The 18,408-nt window shown below is 34.8% G+C and overlaps 2 protein-coding genes across 3 annotated transcripts; both read left to right on the top strand.

The window, feature by feature from the left end:
- Positions 1–781: 781 nt before the first annotated feature.
- Positions 782–9,092, top strand: LOC108690800 (60S acidic ribosomal protein P2). 2 transcript variants are annotated; one of them, XM_018198286.1, is made up of 5 exons: positions 782–1,703; positions 1,998–3,850; positions 7,647–7,819; positions 8,566–8,667; positions 8,878–9,092. In XM_018198286.1, the coding sequence occupies exons 1-5, from the start codon at positions 840–842 to the stop codon at positions 8,946–8,948; spliced, it is 3,063 nt and encodes a 1,020-aa protein (XP_018053775.1). In that variant the 5' UTR covers positions 782–839; the 3' UTR covers positions 8,949–9,092. The 2 variants fall into 2 exon arrangements, with proteins under 2 accessions (XP_018053775.1, XP_018053774.1); XM_018198285.1 differs by lacking the exons at positions 782–1,703; positions 1,998–3,850 and adding an exon at positions 6,952–7,038.
- Positions 9,093–9,500: 408 nt separating this feature from the next.
- On the top strand, positions 9,501–18,359 carry LOC108690797 (clathrin heavy chain). Its single transcript, XM_018198283.1, has 9 exons — positions 9,501–10,104; positions 11,308–11,515; positions 12,023–15,074; positions 15,384–15,681; positions 15,879–16,319; positions 16,523–17,085; positions 17,449–17,671; positions 17,751–17,826; positions 17,927–18,359. Exons 1-9 carry the CDS (start codon positions 10,063–10,065, stop codon positions 18,052–18,054), a joined length of 5,031 nt encoding a protein of 1,676 aa, XP_018053772.1. The 5' UTR covers positions 9,501–10,062; the 3' UTR covers positions 18,055–18,359.
- Positions 18,360–18,408: the final 49 nt, after the last annotated feature.

The following is an 18,408-nucleotide window of genomic DNA, read 5'->3' as shown; positions in this document are numbered from 1 at the left end:
TGTCTTTTTTTTTTCTATCGGTAACCTCCTGTTGCTCATATGCGCGCGCATATTTACGGGTTAATTTACTTTTGATAAATAGTGCATTGTACTCTATTTCTTCTCCAGTGCGCGCGCGCGCGCGCATTGTTTAAAGCATTGTTTTATAGTTTTTTATTATATGTCTATATTATAACTTAAATCATTAATTGTATATGCAGTATGTTTGGTTAAATTAAATGTTCAGTTATCTTACAAATAATAGTTATAAAAAGTTAATTAAAAGTTATTTCGTGTAAGATGATCTATATTCTATATGATAATTTAAGTGAAACTTGAAAATTTTTATTTAATGCTTGTAGAACAATTTTATTTTTCCTTTTAATAGAATATTTATTTTAATGGAAGCATTAAAATCTATTTTATTATTTTTTTGTTACACAATATTGTAAGATCAGCTTGCTACTTAGCAGCTTAATGATTCAAACCACAAAACTTTGTGACCAAACTTTTCTCACTCTATGAAAGTCTTATCTATCTTAGTATACTACAGTTATTTAAAATATTATTAAAGATATTATTAAAGATATTACTAAAGTTATTTAAGTTATAAATATATAGAAAATAATTTATATCTTATTCTTGAAATTACTTCTTTTTGTTATAGGAATCTATGGAAAAAAAAGCATAATTAGATGTACAATTCTCATGAAAAGACCACACAGTAATCCTTTTGTGAAATAGTTACACACTCCTACATAAGAGTGTGTATATACATTTTTATATATGTATTCTTGTGTATGTATGATATAAGCATATTACATATGCAATAACAAAGATAATTGTACTTAATTGTGCTAATGTTAGCAAAGATGAATGAAGTGTGCAGCAATAGTAAAAACAGTGTCTTGAACTCAGAATTACAAGACGTAATCATAAATTTGACATCACCGAGTGAAGACAAGTTCCTTCCATATAAATTTAAATTGCCCAGAGCATCGACTAAACATTATCCAAGAAAAAATAGATATCTATTTCAATACAAAATGGCTAAATCATTGATTGTTGATACAGATACTTGGAATTCGCCAAATGCGAGTTCGGACTGTTATTGTATATCATACAAGTCACTTCGAATGTTATCTAGGTCAGGTAAAATAATGAATGCGCTCAGTTCCGCACATAGTTCTTTTCGTCAAGACACTGTAGGAATAAGAAAATCATTGAACTTTGACTCGAGTCCAAGTCCAAAGGAGAACAGTAGTTATGACGAGAATTCTACCAGTTCTATCAATACTGATACATCGTCATCCGTATTAAATTTAAGTTCAATTGATTCAACTGACAGTAATGTCCCGATGACATCTGGAGAATCTATCGACGAAAATCAGAATCAAACACCTCAACAAAATCGAAAATCGAGCTATAGAATTGATATAAAAGATAATATGCACATACGATCAAGAACAATTTATTTAATGTCATTGGTCGAGAGACAAAAAGAAGCTACCCACAAAAATGCCTCTCACGGATCTTCACATCCCTTTTGCTCATTCAACCCATTTACTGGATCAAAAGGAGCCAGTCGTGTTATAACTGCGAGTACACCCAGGAATCTATCTCAGGAATTTAACCAAGAACTAGACAATAGATCACATACACCTGAAAATATAATAAATGTAATTCCAGAAAGTATAAGTTCTATTAAGAAGAGCCATAAGAAGGTATATACAATTATATTTTATTATTGATTTATCTTTGCTGTCTTATTTTTGAATTGATTCTTATAAATCTTTATATACTATATAATTCTACGCGCATTTGACTATCATCTTTATTAAAATAAATTTTATATGTATACATATATGTATATAAACAATTCATAATATAAACAAGAACATAGAAATATAGATAAAAACAAATATTTTTCTTTTTTTCAAAATTAATTACAAATTTTAGAAGAAATAATATATATTTATTTTTTTATAATTAATATACTAACATTTCTATTTTAACAGGAAAAATTATATTCTCATGAAGAACAATCGCCTATTCAGCAGATGGATGTTTCTATACAAAATGATTTACATTCAAGAACAACTATGGAATCTCCAGGAATAGATATGATTGCTACAAGTAGTTGCTATATTACTTCTGAAAATGAATCTCGTAAGAAAAACAGAAGTATTAAGAGAACACTTATTTACAATGACGAACATCGTAATACTGAATCAGATTCTGATCACAATATACAGCAGAAAACCGCATCGACAATAAATGATTCGTTGGAAAGTGGATTGGATCAAATAGAAAATGATAAAATGCAAGATATTGATTCCAGCGATGAGAATTGTGAAGAAGATATGCAAGTTAAGGTATGTCTTGTAGATCACAATAATGAAGAAAAAGATTGTTCTAACGAGAACATTTGCAATGAAGAAGTAAGTCAGTTATTGTTGCAAAACGAATCGTCAAGTATTTGTAATGTTAATGTGACCAGTGAGAATAGAACAGCGTCTCCAGAATCTAGTTCAAATATTTCTCAAAATGTTGCTAATGTAGTTACACCCGAAAATAACGTAAATATGTTAAAGCACGTATTGACCGAATCGATTAAGAAATCACACAAGAAAATGAAACATGGAAATAGAAAGATGTTGTTTAAAACCCCCATCAAAGATCCTCATCAAAAAATGGAATTAACAAAATCTGAAATATCACTTGAAGGTGTTTGCAATATTGATCAAGATATTGAAAGTCAGACATCTGATGCGATTCATGTCTCAAGCCCACAGAATTCCGAGCTTAATCGACCAAACACACCTGAAAATGTAAATTCAAGTAGACTCTTATTGCTTGGCTTTCATTCAGTTAAAAAGTCACATAAGAAAGATAAACGTAGCAAAAGAACTTCCAATTTTGTTGAAAGCCACGAATATTATAAAGAAGGTAATCCATTACATAAATATGAAGAGGAAATTTGCAGAACCTTACGTAAGAATAAATCTCCTGACATATCTCCTACAGAGAAGTCAATAAGCACATTTTTGCAAAGTAGTACACCCAAAGTTTCAAGTACTTTCGTGTCTTTAGGATGTAAAGATATAAACAATGAATTTAAGATTTTTACTCCCATTAAAAAACGACGAATCCCGGTTGACATTACAAATTATGTTTCTGCGGCCGATATATCACAAGAAGAAGATGAATCTGCACAAGCAACATCAAAGGAAATTGATTGTTCCAGATGCGTAACGCCAGTAGCACGTTGTTCCAAATTGAGAAAACATGATCTTATATTGGAACGCGATAATACTAAAAAATCTGAAACTAATATAAACGTTTTGAAAGTGACTGATACAAATCCAAAAGACAAGACTGGTAGATCAACTCCAATAAATATGTCGACGACGGAATTGCTTTGTAATATAGACTCAATTAAAAAATCTCATAAGAAAGACAAGCATAACCGTAGCAAGAAACTGATTTTAAAGAAAAAACGAGCATATGTCGAAAAAAGTGAGCATGTCAATTTTGGAAATAATGATAAGATGTTGGAAGAACCCATCAGTTGGTCTTTGAAGCATCATTTCGACAAAAATTGTGCCGAAAAAGAGATGTGTATTATTATGTGTGAAAAGGAGAAGAACAAAAGTTATAAAGAGATTGTTTATAATGATCCCGACGATCCTCAACCGTCTACAAGTCGAGGAGCAGATAATATGGAAAATATAAAAAATACCACAAAATCCAAGTTTCTGGATACAACGCCTCCAAATAGCTTAAGAGCAATGAATTTAATGAAATTGGTGCAAACGACTTCCATTAAAAAGTCTCATAAAAAGGAACGTGACATTAACGCACAAACCAAGTACATTTTGATGAGCCAAGAACATGAGTTATCTGATGATGGATCGATATTTGATGAAGAGGAAAGATTGAATTTTATTCAAAATGACAATATCGCCCAAGATGACATATAATAATGACATATATAATGACATATAATAGATAAATTAAAATAAGGTTTATTAGATGATGTGCTATAAGAAAACAATATGCCTTAGTAACAGATATAATATGCAACAAGAATTTTTTTCTAACGGAAGAAATTTTCAAATCAATATTTTTGATAAATTTTCCAATTATCAGTATTGCCTTTCACGTAAATTCCGAGTTAGAAATTAAGATTTAGGATTATATCTTTGCTTTCTTTGCATAATTTAATTCATGAAACACTTGTTTTTAACGCAGAGATTACTGGAATCTTGTTGAGATAGAATGGATTTGTTTAAGTAAAAAACAAATACTAATATTAATAAATATTATAATTAAAATTGTGATCATGTTCTTTGTATATTCTGCTTATTTTAGAAGACTAATAACTAAACAAAAGACAATTATATAAATGATAGCTGATTATTTTAAAATTCTATTCAGCTAAAGCTAAATTAATTGAATGAACAAACAAATAAAATGTTTGTAAGATGTTAAATGAATTTGAAAAAACTATTGGTTTTTGTGCCTTCAATAAAGGATTAAAGTTATATCGCGGTATTTTTTAGTGTAGATATAATTGCAAACAGTGCGATTATCTGATAATTTTAAGATAGTAGTTTAAGAGACTATAATATCTTTCAAAAAAAGGTATGTTCAAACTTATTGCGTAAATATTTCACGACTGATACTAACAGTATTCGAAACACGTACATGGAATACTATTTTCTATAATTCTTGTGAAAATTATCAATATTAAATAATCAATTTAATGTTTTTCCAAGTTAAATTCTTGATTATATTGTTTTTAGCATATTTTTACGTATATAGATCTGTTGCGGCACGATTATAATATTAATTCTTGTATATTTTATACCGCAATTTTGTTACGTTTTCGTATATAATTTATATCAAATAAGAGCTGTATATCTCAATATACTCTGTCAGTATTGAAAATCTACAGCATGTGAATTATGAATTAGCTTTTCAGCACATGGCAGAGTAAATCAGAAAACGGTCAGAATATATATAAATAATTTAGGAAAAATTGCAATAAGAAAAAATAATATTGTCGATATCTACGTTTACTGGATTTTATATCATTGATTTGACATTGATCGATATCGATTGAAATAGTTGAAGTAAGTTTACTTTTCTATATTAGTTTACTTTAAGGACTCTTTAAGGGTGTCATTTCGTTTGTGCTTTTGTTTTAAGACAAATTTTTCAAGCCTGTCCTGCACATATTTGTTGTACGACAAACGCACAAATAAAATAGCACTCTAATTAAATCGCGTAATGAAAAATACAAATACACTGAGCACATATATTACTACGCCCCGATATATTTGCACGAAAAAGGCATTTGCATTTCAGTGTGTATTATTTAGGTATTAGAAATTAAGTTATTTTTTTAAATCTAAACGCGATTAGTGAATAAGTAAATCCATATGTAATTTACTTTTTTTTGTAATATTGTATTAAAAAATTAAAAGCATAGTTTCTATCTATGATATTGTGTATAGATTGATATGATCTTTCTTTCTTTCTAGAAAGTTGTTACAAAGAACTTTGTAATGTGTATCTTTTCATTTAAATGATATGTAATATGTATAAAGAATTGAATATCTCTGAAATAGCTAATTCGAAAAATCCATATTATTGCTTTTCCTATCTGATGTAAAATCTTAAAAATTAACGATATAGTTGTCCTTTTTTTCTTTTTTTATTATCTTTCCGAAAGGATCTAGATTGGATTCACCTGAGTATCTTCAACAATTTTACTAGCTTTTCAGCAAGAGATGCAAATTAATACAAGAGTTCTATTATTCTGTTCGATAATTAATAAGAAACAAGACATTCTTGTCAATTTGTGCCTCTACTGGAAAGCTCCCTTTATTGAGTATTGATCGGTCATTTTGAATCATCTGCCTTCTTGAATCACTGGAAAAAAGACTACAATATTTTCTTAAGAATAAACATATGAGATTATTAGCGATGTTCGATATCAAAGATAAATTAATTATTGCTTCTGCATGGAGCAATATATCTAATAATTTGTCTAATAGTTTAGTTCAATTAAAGAAATACAAGCATAATTTAATTATATTTGATCTTTGCAATAAAGCTCGATCTATTCTAATTTCAACGTACAACTCAATTGATATACACCTGATGTGGATGTGCAACATGTGTTCGAACACATGCTGCACTCTATCATCTCTAGCAGTAAAAGCCATAAACTAAAGCATTTTTCGTTCAATTGGTAAATCATATAATTTTTTCAACAATTAATGATTTTTTTATATTAATAATTTTCTTATAAAATTGTTTATATTTTATATGAAGTTTCTTAAAATGTAATTAAAAAAAACTTGACAATAATCATTGAGGTAATTTTATAATTATATGAAAAATTCTAAAAGAATTTTCGTCAAGATTTTATAATTGAAAAGATCCAATATAATTATATAAATATAAGACAAATTTTTTAATTACTCAACTAATACATTTGTACGTAATGTAATTGATCAATCGATAAATTAAAAAACTTGCTTATAATTTAAATTATGGACAGTATTCATAATCGGTTTTCAGATTGCAAATATTTTAAGATGTCATAAGTCAATCACAAGTCGTATTAACATCTTAAGATATTATCTAATAATATATAATTTTAAAATAAAAATGAACTATAAATATTGAGAATCGATTTCTGTATCTTGAAACGAAGTGAAAATCACATATGTGAGCGAATTTACTAGAATACTGATAATTTCATTGGTCAACACCTAATAATTTGCTCACTTTTGTAATTTTCACCTTGTTTGAAAATACAGAATCAACTCCGAGATTTGAATATTTTTGAAACTCCATAATTAACCGACATTATTTGCTAAGTTTATCCAAATGCACTCAAGAGGGCGTGACGGTAAGACATGAAGTCTCCCATCTATCATCCTTTCATTAGATTTATTTCTTTCAGTTCTTTTCCGGTGCAAATTTCGTGCACGTTTTAATATTGCTTTAGCGGATTCACGTTTCGTGTCGTAAGACTTAAAGGTATGTTTAAACTTAAATTTTGTCTTTATAAAGAATAATATTCTACATTCCGGGTTATCTGAATATCGACAAATCAAATTAATTAATGTTTTCGTTCGATCGCACTTTACAATTCGTCACATCGATGGATACTTTCCATTTTCCATACGTCATGTTTACGCGAAAGCGCAAATATCCAAGACGTTATATGTAATCAATATTCGCTATTCATTTTTGTCTGAGTTATGGTTAAATTTACTAAACAACATAGTGTAAATTTTGAAAGTAATATGAGACACTTAATAGAAAATGAAAATGGAGTTCGCGTGCGCCAAGGTGCAATAGGTTATAATCCAGTACAAATATATCAATATTTAAGCCATAGATACATTACTTATCACGCCCCGTTCACGCGAATGATGTTTATGTATATTATGGTTCTTATATGTATAAGCCAAATGTATCTCACGTATATTTATAGAAGTTTCTTATTTCATGATGATTATATCACCATCTTTCGACTGAATGATTCTGAGGATATATTTTCTTTTACTGAGCTCAATTAACCCTTAGAATAATCACATTATACAAATTATCTTGGATTTATATTTTAATATATTATTTTGCAGAATGCGTTACGTGGCCGCTTATATGCTGGCAGTTTTGGGAGGCAAAGCCTCGCCAAGCCAGAATGACATTGAAAAAATTCTGTCATCAGTAGGAATTGAAACTGATGCTGAGAAACTAAAGAAGGTCATTAATGAATTAAATGGCAAATCAATGGACGAACTGATTGCCAAGGGTATGTCGATATATTCTTTGAAACATTTATGATTGTTTCTATCAGATTAACTTTAATCTTAATTTAACTATTTTTTTACTTCTTTCTACAATTAAAAAGAGATAAAGAACAAATTAAGATTGAAGTTAAATAAGCACTTAGAATTAAAAGTGCATGAGAAACAAAATTGTATGTAAAGTAAGTAAGCTCAGAGAGAATATATGGATTTTTTGTGATGGACTTAGGATATAGCAATAGCTTGAGTAAGTAATTTGTATAGAAGCGTAAGTTAAATATAGGATGTGTATTGGTTATTTATTTGTAAATCAAATTGCTTCTTGATGTTAGTTGAAATAAATAAATTTTTTTCTATCCTATTCAAGATTAATTTGATGCATTGATAAAAATGGATATTAGAAATATTTATTTGGTTCTTTTAAACTTTTTATATGATTTATCTCCTTTTCTCTCCATTAGAGAAAAGAAAAAGGATAAATACAAGTTCAGCTAAAAAGAATAGATACTATTATACTATTATATTTCCATGAATCAAACCAAACAAACATACAAACTTGTAAAATGAATAATATGAGTTTCTGAAACTATTTGTCTCATAATTGCTTTATCCAACTTTTGATTTTCTAATTAACCTGTTACAAAATCAAAATATACTTGGAATAAATTTAGGGATTGAAGACACTGAGAGTCAATTGTTTTTCATTCAGAACTATGTGTAATCCAAATCGAATTGTATTTTGCAATTCCAGGCAGAGAGAAACTATCGTCCATGCCAGTTGGTGGAGCAGTTCCTGCTGGTGCTCCTGCAGCCCCTGCTGGTGGCGCAGCAGCTCCAGCTGAAGAGAAAAAAGGTAGGTTTATGACTTTTAAAGCCTAATTCTAAAATCCATTCTTTTTAATTGAATTTCTTGCACATTTCATCTTTTCTCTTCAACATAAAAAAAAGGGAAAAGAGAATTATGCAAAAAATTCAACTAAAAAGAATAAATAGGCTTCTATTTAAGATGTTTATAATGATACTAAATGCTTGTGAAAATAACGAATAATATTTCTTTTAACAGAGGAAAAGAAGCCAGCTAAAGAAGAATCTGAATCAGAGGACGACGATATGGGCTTTGGCTTGTTTGACTAAAGACTTTTTTTATTTTATCACTGAAGAATGAAATACATTGCATTCTGCAGCAGCGGTATGAGTGATTTCCAATTTAACTTTCATAAGCGTTAAGGATCATTAGCTGATACTTCTGCTGGAGAATAAAGCGTACTTTTAACTGAACTCAATACCAATCTCTTTACATCCCTACTTTTAGTCACGTTTGATTTTAAAAAGAATTTTATACAAGTTTTAAACTTATTTAAATTGAATTTTATTAATTTAAATAATTTAAATTAAAACATTTGTTATATAAAATCCTGACGAAAATTCTTTTTAGAATTAACTGCATTTAACGTATCACAAGGAAGCGTCGCGAACGAAGCGAAACCTCTGCGATAACCTTCAGGATGTGTGTTTTATAAGAGAAAAAGTATTTTAATTAGAGAGAGAACGTGGAGAATGGGAAGGAGAGGGGAAGAGAGAGAGAGAGACTCGTAATCGACTGCGTGGAAGTACGTTACGCACTCGGTGGCGACAGCGGCAGGTGGAGTAAGAGGAGGGGATGATGCGCGAGATTCGCCACTGAGTCCAATCGTGTCAAATCGTCGCTTGTATTCTTCCGCTGGTGTCGGGGCGCTCGCGCTGTGCTCCACTCGACACTCTCCTCTCCGCTAACGTCATCGTGATCATCGGATCGCTAATCGTCGACCGGACACGAGAAAATTTTCCGGCGCTCATTGTCATTATTTAGCGATTTTGATCGTCGATCTTTCTGGATCTCTCTCGCGCGCGAGCGGTGAATCTTTCCACGGGAAATCTCCATACGCGGGAACTATTTCGAGTTAGAGGGGCGGCGTTGGCGGCCATGATGGGTGTCAGCGGCGAGTAGCGACGTTTACGCTCGCTCTCCGCTCAGTCGGTTTTTACGCGCTTCGACGAATTGATGTTGAGCGTCCTGCGACGGGACAGAGATAGACAGAGAGAGGCGCACACAACGACACCCGGGGGAACGAGTTCCGTAAGTAAAGAGAATTGGATTTTGAGACTGCGTGATCTCCATCCGTGTACGGAGGAGATCTAAATCTGCATCACGGCGGGAACGGTGACTGAGAACCTCGCCACGACGGATCCCTCAGACATCTCGGCGAAAATGACGCAGCTACTACCCATAAGGTTCCAGGAACACCTGCAGGTACGTTTGCTCCGTGTTCCCTCCCCCGTGAACCCCGCGCTGCGCGCCCCATCATCGACATTTACCACGTCGGCCTTTCTCTCGGAACACCGGACATTTTCTCTGCCCCCGCATCTCTCGTCTTCTCTCTCATTTATCTCTCCCCCTCCTCTTTGTCTTTCTCTCTTTCGCGTGCGTCTATCCGTCGATGTATCGACGGATTTACTTGCCCCCGTCTCTTTGGAACGGAAGTGCAATATTTCGAAGTAACTGACGTTACTCTTTGACAGTTGCAACGTCTCCTTTCTCCCTCTTCCCTCCCTCCCCATCAGCCGAGCGCGATGAGACCTGATGACGTTACACACCCGACTCTACTCTCTGACTTTGCCGACTTGCCTCGCGCTCTCTTCACGTCGAATTTCGTGGCACAGGTTATCCGCATGGAATTGAACGCGATATCGCGGGCCAAGCGAACATTTTATAATCCCAAGAGGTCTCTCCTCTTTTTCTTTTCCCCACCGAGACGCTATCGTTTAGCGCATACGCCCCTCGTTTCCGCTTTTACTCGAAATTGTTGCACCTTATCGGCATACAATCCTCCCATTGTCTCGACGCGTCATCATTGAGTATCACGGAAAATGCTGTCGCTCCTTCTTATATGTTCTATGTAGACGCTCGTTAGGATGATGGAAATCAAGCTGTTACTTGCGACACACACACACACACACACACACACATACACACACACACCGCAATTCGAGCATGCTTTATTTTAGCAACATATGGTTGTTACAGTAATATTACATATTTATTATGTTCAACAGAATGTTTATTTTGCAACTGTTAAGTTTTTTTGCTGCGATAGGACTCCTTTAGATCTAAAAGTATAATCCAATCAGCACAAACTTCCAATAGTTACAAAAATTTTGGAATCAAATTAGTTTAAAAATTTATTTTGTTGATGTCTTATCTTATTTTTCCTAATTATACTGGCTATAATCAGTTATAATGTCTAAAATCAGTATTAAGCTCAATTGTTGGAGAGTATATGTGTACGTATTAGTCGTTTTTAGATTGTCAGACATATATTGTCAATAAAGTTGACTTAATAATAAACCTCTTTGTTCTCAGAAAACATAAAACCAGCCATATATTGAATTTTATTCTTGACTACAAACATGAGTTTGAAGAATGCAAGGTTATCTATGTTTTTTATTTTTGCAGCTTACAGCTGTAGGAATTAATGCTAGTAATGTCAGCTTTAACACTCTCACCATGGAGTCTGACAAATTTATTTGCGTTAGAGAGAAAGTTGGTGATACTGCCCAGGTAGTAATCATTGATATGAATGATTCAGCCAATCCTATCAGAAGACCAATATCCGCTGATTCTGCAATCATGAATCCTGCTAGTAAAGTCATTGCTCTCAAAGGTATGTATACATACACATACGAATGCTCGATTTCAGGAAAAGATATTCCATTGTAGAAAGTAAATATCGAAACTTTCTACTTTATTTTTAATCTGGAAAGCAATATTGGCTGCTTTTCGACAAGAGAAAACAAATAACATGTTGTTTGAAATCTCCATCTTATGATGAGATAAATATATATTTAGATGTTGAAAAGAGTAAAAGCGAGACTGAATACAAAAGTGCGAGCAACGCGAACAGACTTACAGATGATACAACGTAACACATGCTTTTCAGCAAATGATACAGTGTAACAGAAATGTTTCATCTTTATTTAACAGTGGCAAACAACAAGGAAGTAATGACATTGTGTTATACTGTGTCATCTATGTGTTTTGTTGGAGTGCATATTGTAATCTATTGCAAGCATTTTCCTAAAGCGAACCTCGATGCAAGATAATGATTGCAAGATAATAGAAATATTGAAAGAAAATATGAGAATTATTAAGAGAAATATTTTTTTTTTAGCTATGAAGACGCTTCAGATTTTCAATATTGAGATGAAATCAAAGATGAAAGCTCACACAATGACGGAAGATGTGGTCTTTTGGAAATGGATATCGCTAAACACATTGGCATTGGTAACAGAGACTGCAGTGTACCACTGGTCCATGGAGGGTGATTCAACGCCAAATAAGATGTTCGAACGTCATTCGTCATTAAACGGCTGTCAGATTATAAATTATCGAACAGATCCAAAGCAGACGTGGCTATTGTTGATTGGTATTTCAGCACAGCATAACCGAGTGGTCGGCGCCATGCAGCTTTACTCTGTGGAACGTAAATGTTCACAACCGATCGAAGGACACGCCGCCTCCTTTGCTCAGTTTAAAATGGAAGGAAACGGAGAGCCAAGCAATCTATTCTGTTTTGCTGTCAGAACGGTCCAGGGCGCGAAGCTTCACATCATCGAAGTGGGCCAACCGCCCTCTGGTAACCACCCATTTCCCAAGAAAGCTGTAGATGTATTTTTCCCGCCTGAGGCAGGAAACGATTTTCCCGTCGCGATGCAAGTTAGCTCCAAATATGACGTCATATATTTAATTACGAAATACGGTTATATACATATGTACGATATTGAGTCCGCGACCTGTATATTTATGAATCGTATCTCTGGGGAGACAATCTTTGTTACCGCACCGCACGAAGCATCTGGCGGTATAATAGGAGTGAATCGGAAGGGTCAAGTCTTGTCCGTTTCCGTGGACGAGGAGAACATAATTCCGTACATCAACGGAGTGCTACAGAACTCGGAATTGGCATTGAGAATGGCCGTAAGAAACAATCTGTCAGGCGCAGAGGACTTATTCGTAAGGAAATTTAATATGCTCTTCCAAAATGGCCAGTACGCGGAGGCAGCGAAAGTCGCAGCAAATGCTCCTAAAGGAATACTCAGAACGCCGGCGACTATCCAGCGATTTCAACAGGTTCCTGCTACTCAGGGCCAAACGTCTCCTCTCTTACAGTATTTCGGTATTCTTCTGGATCAGGGACAACTGAATAAATATGAGTCGTTGGAGTTGTGCCGACCGGTATTAGTTCAAGGACGTAAACAACTACTGGAGAAATGGCTGAAGGAAGACAAGCTGGAATGTAGCGAAGAATTGGGGGATTTAGTGAAACAAGCGGATCCCACATTGGCGCTTAGCGTTTATTTGAGAGCCAACGTTCCTAACAAGGTAATTCAATGCTTCGCGGAGACCGGCCAATTTCAGAAGATCGTATTGTATGCCAAAAAAGTCTCGTATACGCCCGACTATATATTCCTCTTGCGGAATGTCATGAGAATTAATCCCGATCAGGGTGTGGCGTTTGCACAGATGTTGGTTCAGGACGACGAACCATTGGCCGACATCAATCAGATTGTCGATATATTTATGGAGCAGAATATGGTGCAGCAATGTACAGCGTTTCTGCTGGATGCGCTCAAAAACAATCGACCGAGCGAGGGTGCCTTACAAACTCGCCTCTTAGAAATGAATTTAATGTCCGCCCCGCAAGTGGCTGACGCTATATTGGGCAATCAAATGTTTACCCATTACGACAGAGCTCACGTCGCGCAATTGTGCGAGAAGGCTGGCTTGTTGCAACGCGCTCTCGAACACTACACAGATTTGTATGATATTAAAAGAGCGGTAGTACATACACATCTGCTCTCGCCTGACTGGCTCGTAGGTTTCTTCGGTACTCTGTCCGTTGAAGATTCTCTCGAGTGCTTGAAGGCCATGTTAACGGCCAATATACGGCAAAACTTACAGATTTGCATACAGATTGCGACCAAATATCATGAGCAGTTGACGACTAAAGCGTTGATAGATCTGTTCGAGAGTTTTAAGTCTTACGAAGGTCTATTCTACTTCTTGGGGTCTATCGTGAATTTTAGTCAGGATCAAGAGGTGCATTTCAAATATATTCAGGCGGCGTGCAAGACTGGCCAAATAAAGGAAGTGGAGCGTATATGTCGAGAGAGCAACTGTTATAACCCGGAACGCGTGAAGAATTTCTTAAAAGAAGCAAAGCTGTCTGATCAATTGCCTTTAATAATCGTGTGCGACCGATTTGATTTTGTTCACGATCTTGTTCTCTATCTTTATCGCAACAACTTACAGAAATACATCGAGATATATGTTCAAAAGGTAAATCCATCGCGACTACCGGTAGTTGTGGGTGGTTTACTGGACGTCGACTGCTCGGAAGATATCATCAAGAATCTGATACTGGTGGTGCGCGGACAATTCTCCACTGATGAACTAGTTGAGGAGGTAGAAAAGAGAAATCGGTTGAAATTGTTACTGCCGTGGCTGGAATCCCGCGTTCACGAGGGCTGTGTGGAACCAGCTACGCACAATGCGCTGGCCAAAATATACATCGACAGCAACAACAATCCCGAAAGATTTCTTAAGGAGAATCAATTCTATGACAGCAGAGTTGTTGGCAAATATTGTGAGAAGCGCGATCCTCACTTGGCTTGTATTGCATACGAACGTGGCCAATGCGACCGTGAGTTGATAAGCGTGTGCAACGAGAACAGCTTGTTCAAGAGTGAGGCTAGATATCTGGTGAGACGTAGAGATCCTGATCTTTGGGCGGAAGTACTGTTGGAGAGCAATCCGTATAAGCGACCGTTGATCGATCAGGTTGTTCAGACGGCGTTATCTGAGACACAAGATCCCGAAGATATATCGGTTACTGTCAAGGCTTTCATGACGGCCGACTTGCCTAACGAACTGATCGAACTTCTCGAGAAGATAGTACTGGACAGCAGCGTGTTCAGCGATCATCGTAACTTACAGAATCTCTTGATATTAACAGCCATCAAAGCTGATCGTACGCGCGTCATGGAATACATTAACCGCTTAGACAATTATGACGCTCCGGATATCGCCAACATTGCTATTAACAACGAACTTTACGAGGAAGCTTTTGCAATCTTCAAAAAGTTTGACGTCAATACGTCGGCTATCCAGGTTCTAATTGAACAAGTTGGTAACTTGGACAGGGCTTATGAATTTGCAGAAAGGTATATTCTAAACCAAAAGTTGAAAACATTTTTTAAAAATTGACATTTTTGGGATTACTTATTTAAATCTCTATGACAATGTATTTTTTTTAACAATGATTCTTCAAGTTTTTAACAATGATTCTTCTAACGATCATATAACTTTCCCTAAAGTGAAAACATGAAAGTGAAAATTTTTGTTATTGAAACTAATGAAATTTTTCTCAAAAATGTCTTCATTTTAAAAAATGTTTCCAAATTTTCTGCCTGGAGTGTGCATCGCGTATTTTTTTTTATGCAATTTATTTAAATAAATTGTTCCATGTGTAGATGCAATGAGCCGCCGGTGTGGTCACAGCTCGCCAGAGCCCAATTGCAGCAGGGTCTGGTTAAAGAATCGATCGATAGTTTTATTAAAGCGGACGATCCATCCGCATACATGGACGTAGTGGAAACGGCGCATCGGACTTCGCATTGGGAAGATTTAGTCCGTTATCTTCAAATGGCTCGCAAGAAAGCACGCGAATCCTTTATTGAGAGTGAATTAATATACGCGTATGCGCGGACCAATAGACTCGCAGATCTTGAAGAATTTATATCTGGCCCTAATCACGCCGACATACAAAAGGTAAAGAGCCATTCCCAAAGTAAAATACAAAAGCTAAAATAATATAAGGACATCACTAAGATTTTATATGTCACTTCTAAGTTCATTTATAAATGACAAATTTATGATAATGTCTTATGATATCATTATAATTCTGTGCTTTACCTTGTTCGCGTTTGTAAATGCAATTCCATTTCTTACAAATATTCTTTTTGCAGATCGGCGACAGATGTTTCGACGATAAGATGTATGACGCCGCGAAGCTCCTGTATAACAATGTATCGAACTTTGCGCGTTTAGCTATAACATTGGTCCATCTGAAAGAATTTCAAGGTGCTGTCGATAGCGCACGTAAAGCCAATTCGACGCGCACCTGGAAGGAAGTTTGTTTTGCCTGTGTGGATAGCGGCGAATTTCGTTTGGCACAAATGTGCGGTCTGCACATAGTCGTACATGCGGATGAGCTTGAGGATTTGATCAATTATTACCAAGATCGCGGACACTTCGAAGAACTCATTAATCTTTTGGAAGCTGCTCTAGGACTTGAACGGGCTCACATGGGAATGTTTACTGAACTGGCTATTCTTTATAGTAAATACAAGCCTCAACGAATGAGGGAACATTTGGAACTCTTCTGGTCGCGTGTCAATATACCGAAAGTGGGTTTTCATTTCAGATCAATATGAAAATCAATAGCAGTTTTATTAATTATTTATGTGCATTTCTATCAATGTAGATTAACTTTAATCTTGATTTAATTTATTCTTTATCTTTTTTAAATTCTTAGAACTAATAAAAGTAAAAAATTAAATCGAAAAATTAATCTATTGTTAGAAATGAACTGAAAATGATTGGATTATAGGTGCTACGCGCAGCAGAACAAGCGCATTTGTGGGCCGAGTTAGTGTTTCTGTATGACAAGTACGAAGAATATGATAATGCGGTCCTAGCGATGATGCAACATCCTACTGAGGCTTGGCGAGAGGGTCATTTCAAAGATGTAATCACCAAAGTCGCAAATGTTGAGCTCTATTATAAGGCTATACACTTTTATGTGGAATATAAACCCCTTCTTCTGAATGATATATTGCTCGTGCTTGCTCCGCGCATGGATCACACTAGATCAGTGGCATATTTCACGCGAACCGGCCATCTGCAATTGGTGAAGCCGTACTTGAGATCGGTTCAGGCCCTCAATAACAAAGCTATCAATGAAGCTTTAAATGGCTTGTTAATCGATGAAGAGGATTACCAAGGTCTCCGAACATCGATTGATGCGTTCGATAATTTTGATAACATCGCATTGGCGATGCAACTCGAGAAACACGAATTGATCGAGTTTAGGAGAATCGCCGCATACCTGTACAAGGGAAATAATAGATGGAAGCAATCCGTGGAGCTTTGCAAGAAGGATCGATTATTTAGGTAATGTTTAACAATGGCTGCACATTACTTTAACATTAGAATGGCGTTAATAATGCCATTTTGGCTGCGTTAATCATTACAATTTTTTTCTTTTTTGTATTAGATATATCGTACGGAATATTGAAAATATGAATATAATATAAATAATTCTATAATATAAAAATGTGAATATAATATAAATAATTCTAACGATACAAGTAACAAATGTCAAAATAACTTTACTATCCAAAGACAAGGATAGGAAATTACCAAATTGATACTTACAGTAATTCTAGCGGAATATCATTAGTGTTTCTAATATTAAATCAAAGATACATTTATATACGTATATTGGAATTTTATTAATTGCTAATTTAATAATAGAGACGCCATGGAATACGCGGCAGAATCCCGGAATGCAGAGGTCGCCGAAGAATTACTCGAGTGGTTCTTAGAAAGAGGTTCCAAGGATTGTTTTGCAGCATGCTTATTTCATTGTTACGATTTACTTCATCCGGACGTCATCTTGGAACTCGCATGGAGACATCGCATTTTACATTTTGCAATGCCGTATCTTATACAAGTCGCGCGGGAATATATCACTAAGGTATATATAAGATATTTGTAAAAGAAGTATCTAATTCTTCGTACCACTAGCAGTATTCACAATGATAAATATGTTTCAGGTCGATAAATTAGAAGAGGCTGAAAGCCGACGCATCGAAGAAACTGATCATCAGGAACACAAGCCTATGATCATGCGTGAGTGATCCTTTTAATATATTTTCAGTATATATGTTTCGTTAGTGCGAAGCTGGTGAACTATTTTCCACATTAATGATAATATTTCTTCCTATTATAGCGGAACCTCAGCTAATGCTGACCGCAGGGCCAGGAATGATGGCACCTGGCTACGCGCCTCAAAACGTATACGGTACACCTGCACAAGTGTACGCGTCCACCGCAGCCTACCAAGGTTATGGTATGTGAAATACATTTAAGGAGACAGATCAACAAAGTCTACTTTTCTATAAAGTTTAGGTAGAATGAGATTGTTTTGTTAGCTTAATATCGTCAAAGCGAATACGAATGAATATCATTAGAAAAAAAATTACCACGTTTAGATCATGATAATAGTGTATCGAATAGCAAAATGCATTGAGAAAAGGCATTAATACGCTATCACACGCTACCTAAATGTGAATGTGTAATTTATAGGGAAGACGTCGAGCAAATTATATTTCATGGTTTAAATAGCTGTTCAACGCGGATTTTGCGTAAAAAAAATTTAAAAAACTATTCGGAAATTATTGTAACGAAAAGTTTTTTTTTTTTTAATTCGAT

Source organism: Atta colombica, unplaced genomic scaffold (genome assembly GCF_001594045.1).
Source record: "Atta colombica isolate Treedump-2 unplaced genomic scaffold, Acol1.0 scaffold351, whole genome shotgun sequence".
NCBI lineage: Eukaryota > Metazoa > Arthropoda > Insecta > Hymenoptera > Formicidae > Atta > Atta colombica.
The sequence above is the reverse complement of the archived record's forward strand: the minus strand, read 5'-3'. Positions and strand labels throughout refer to the sequence as shown.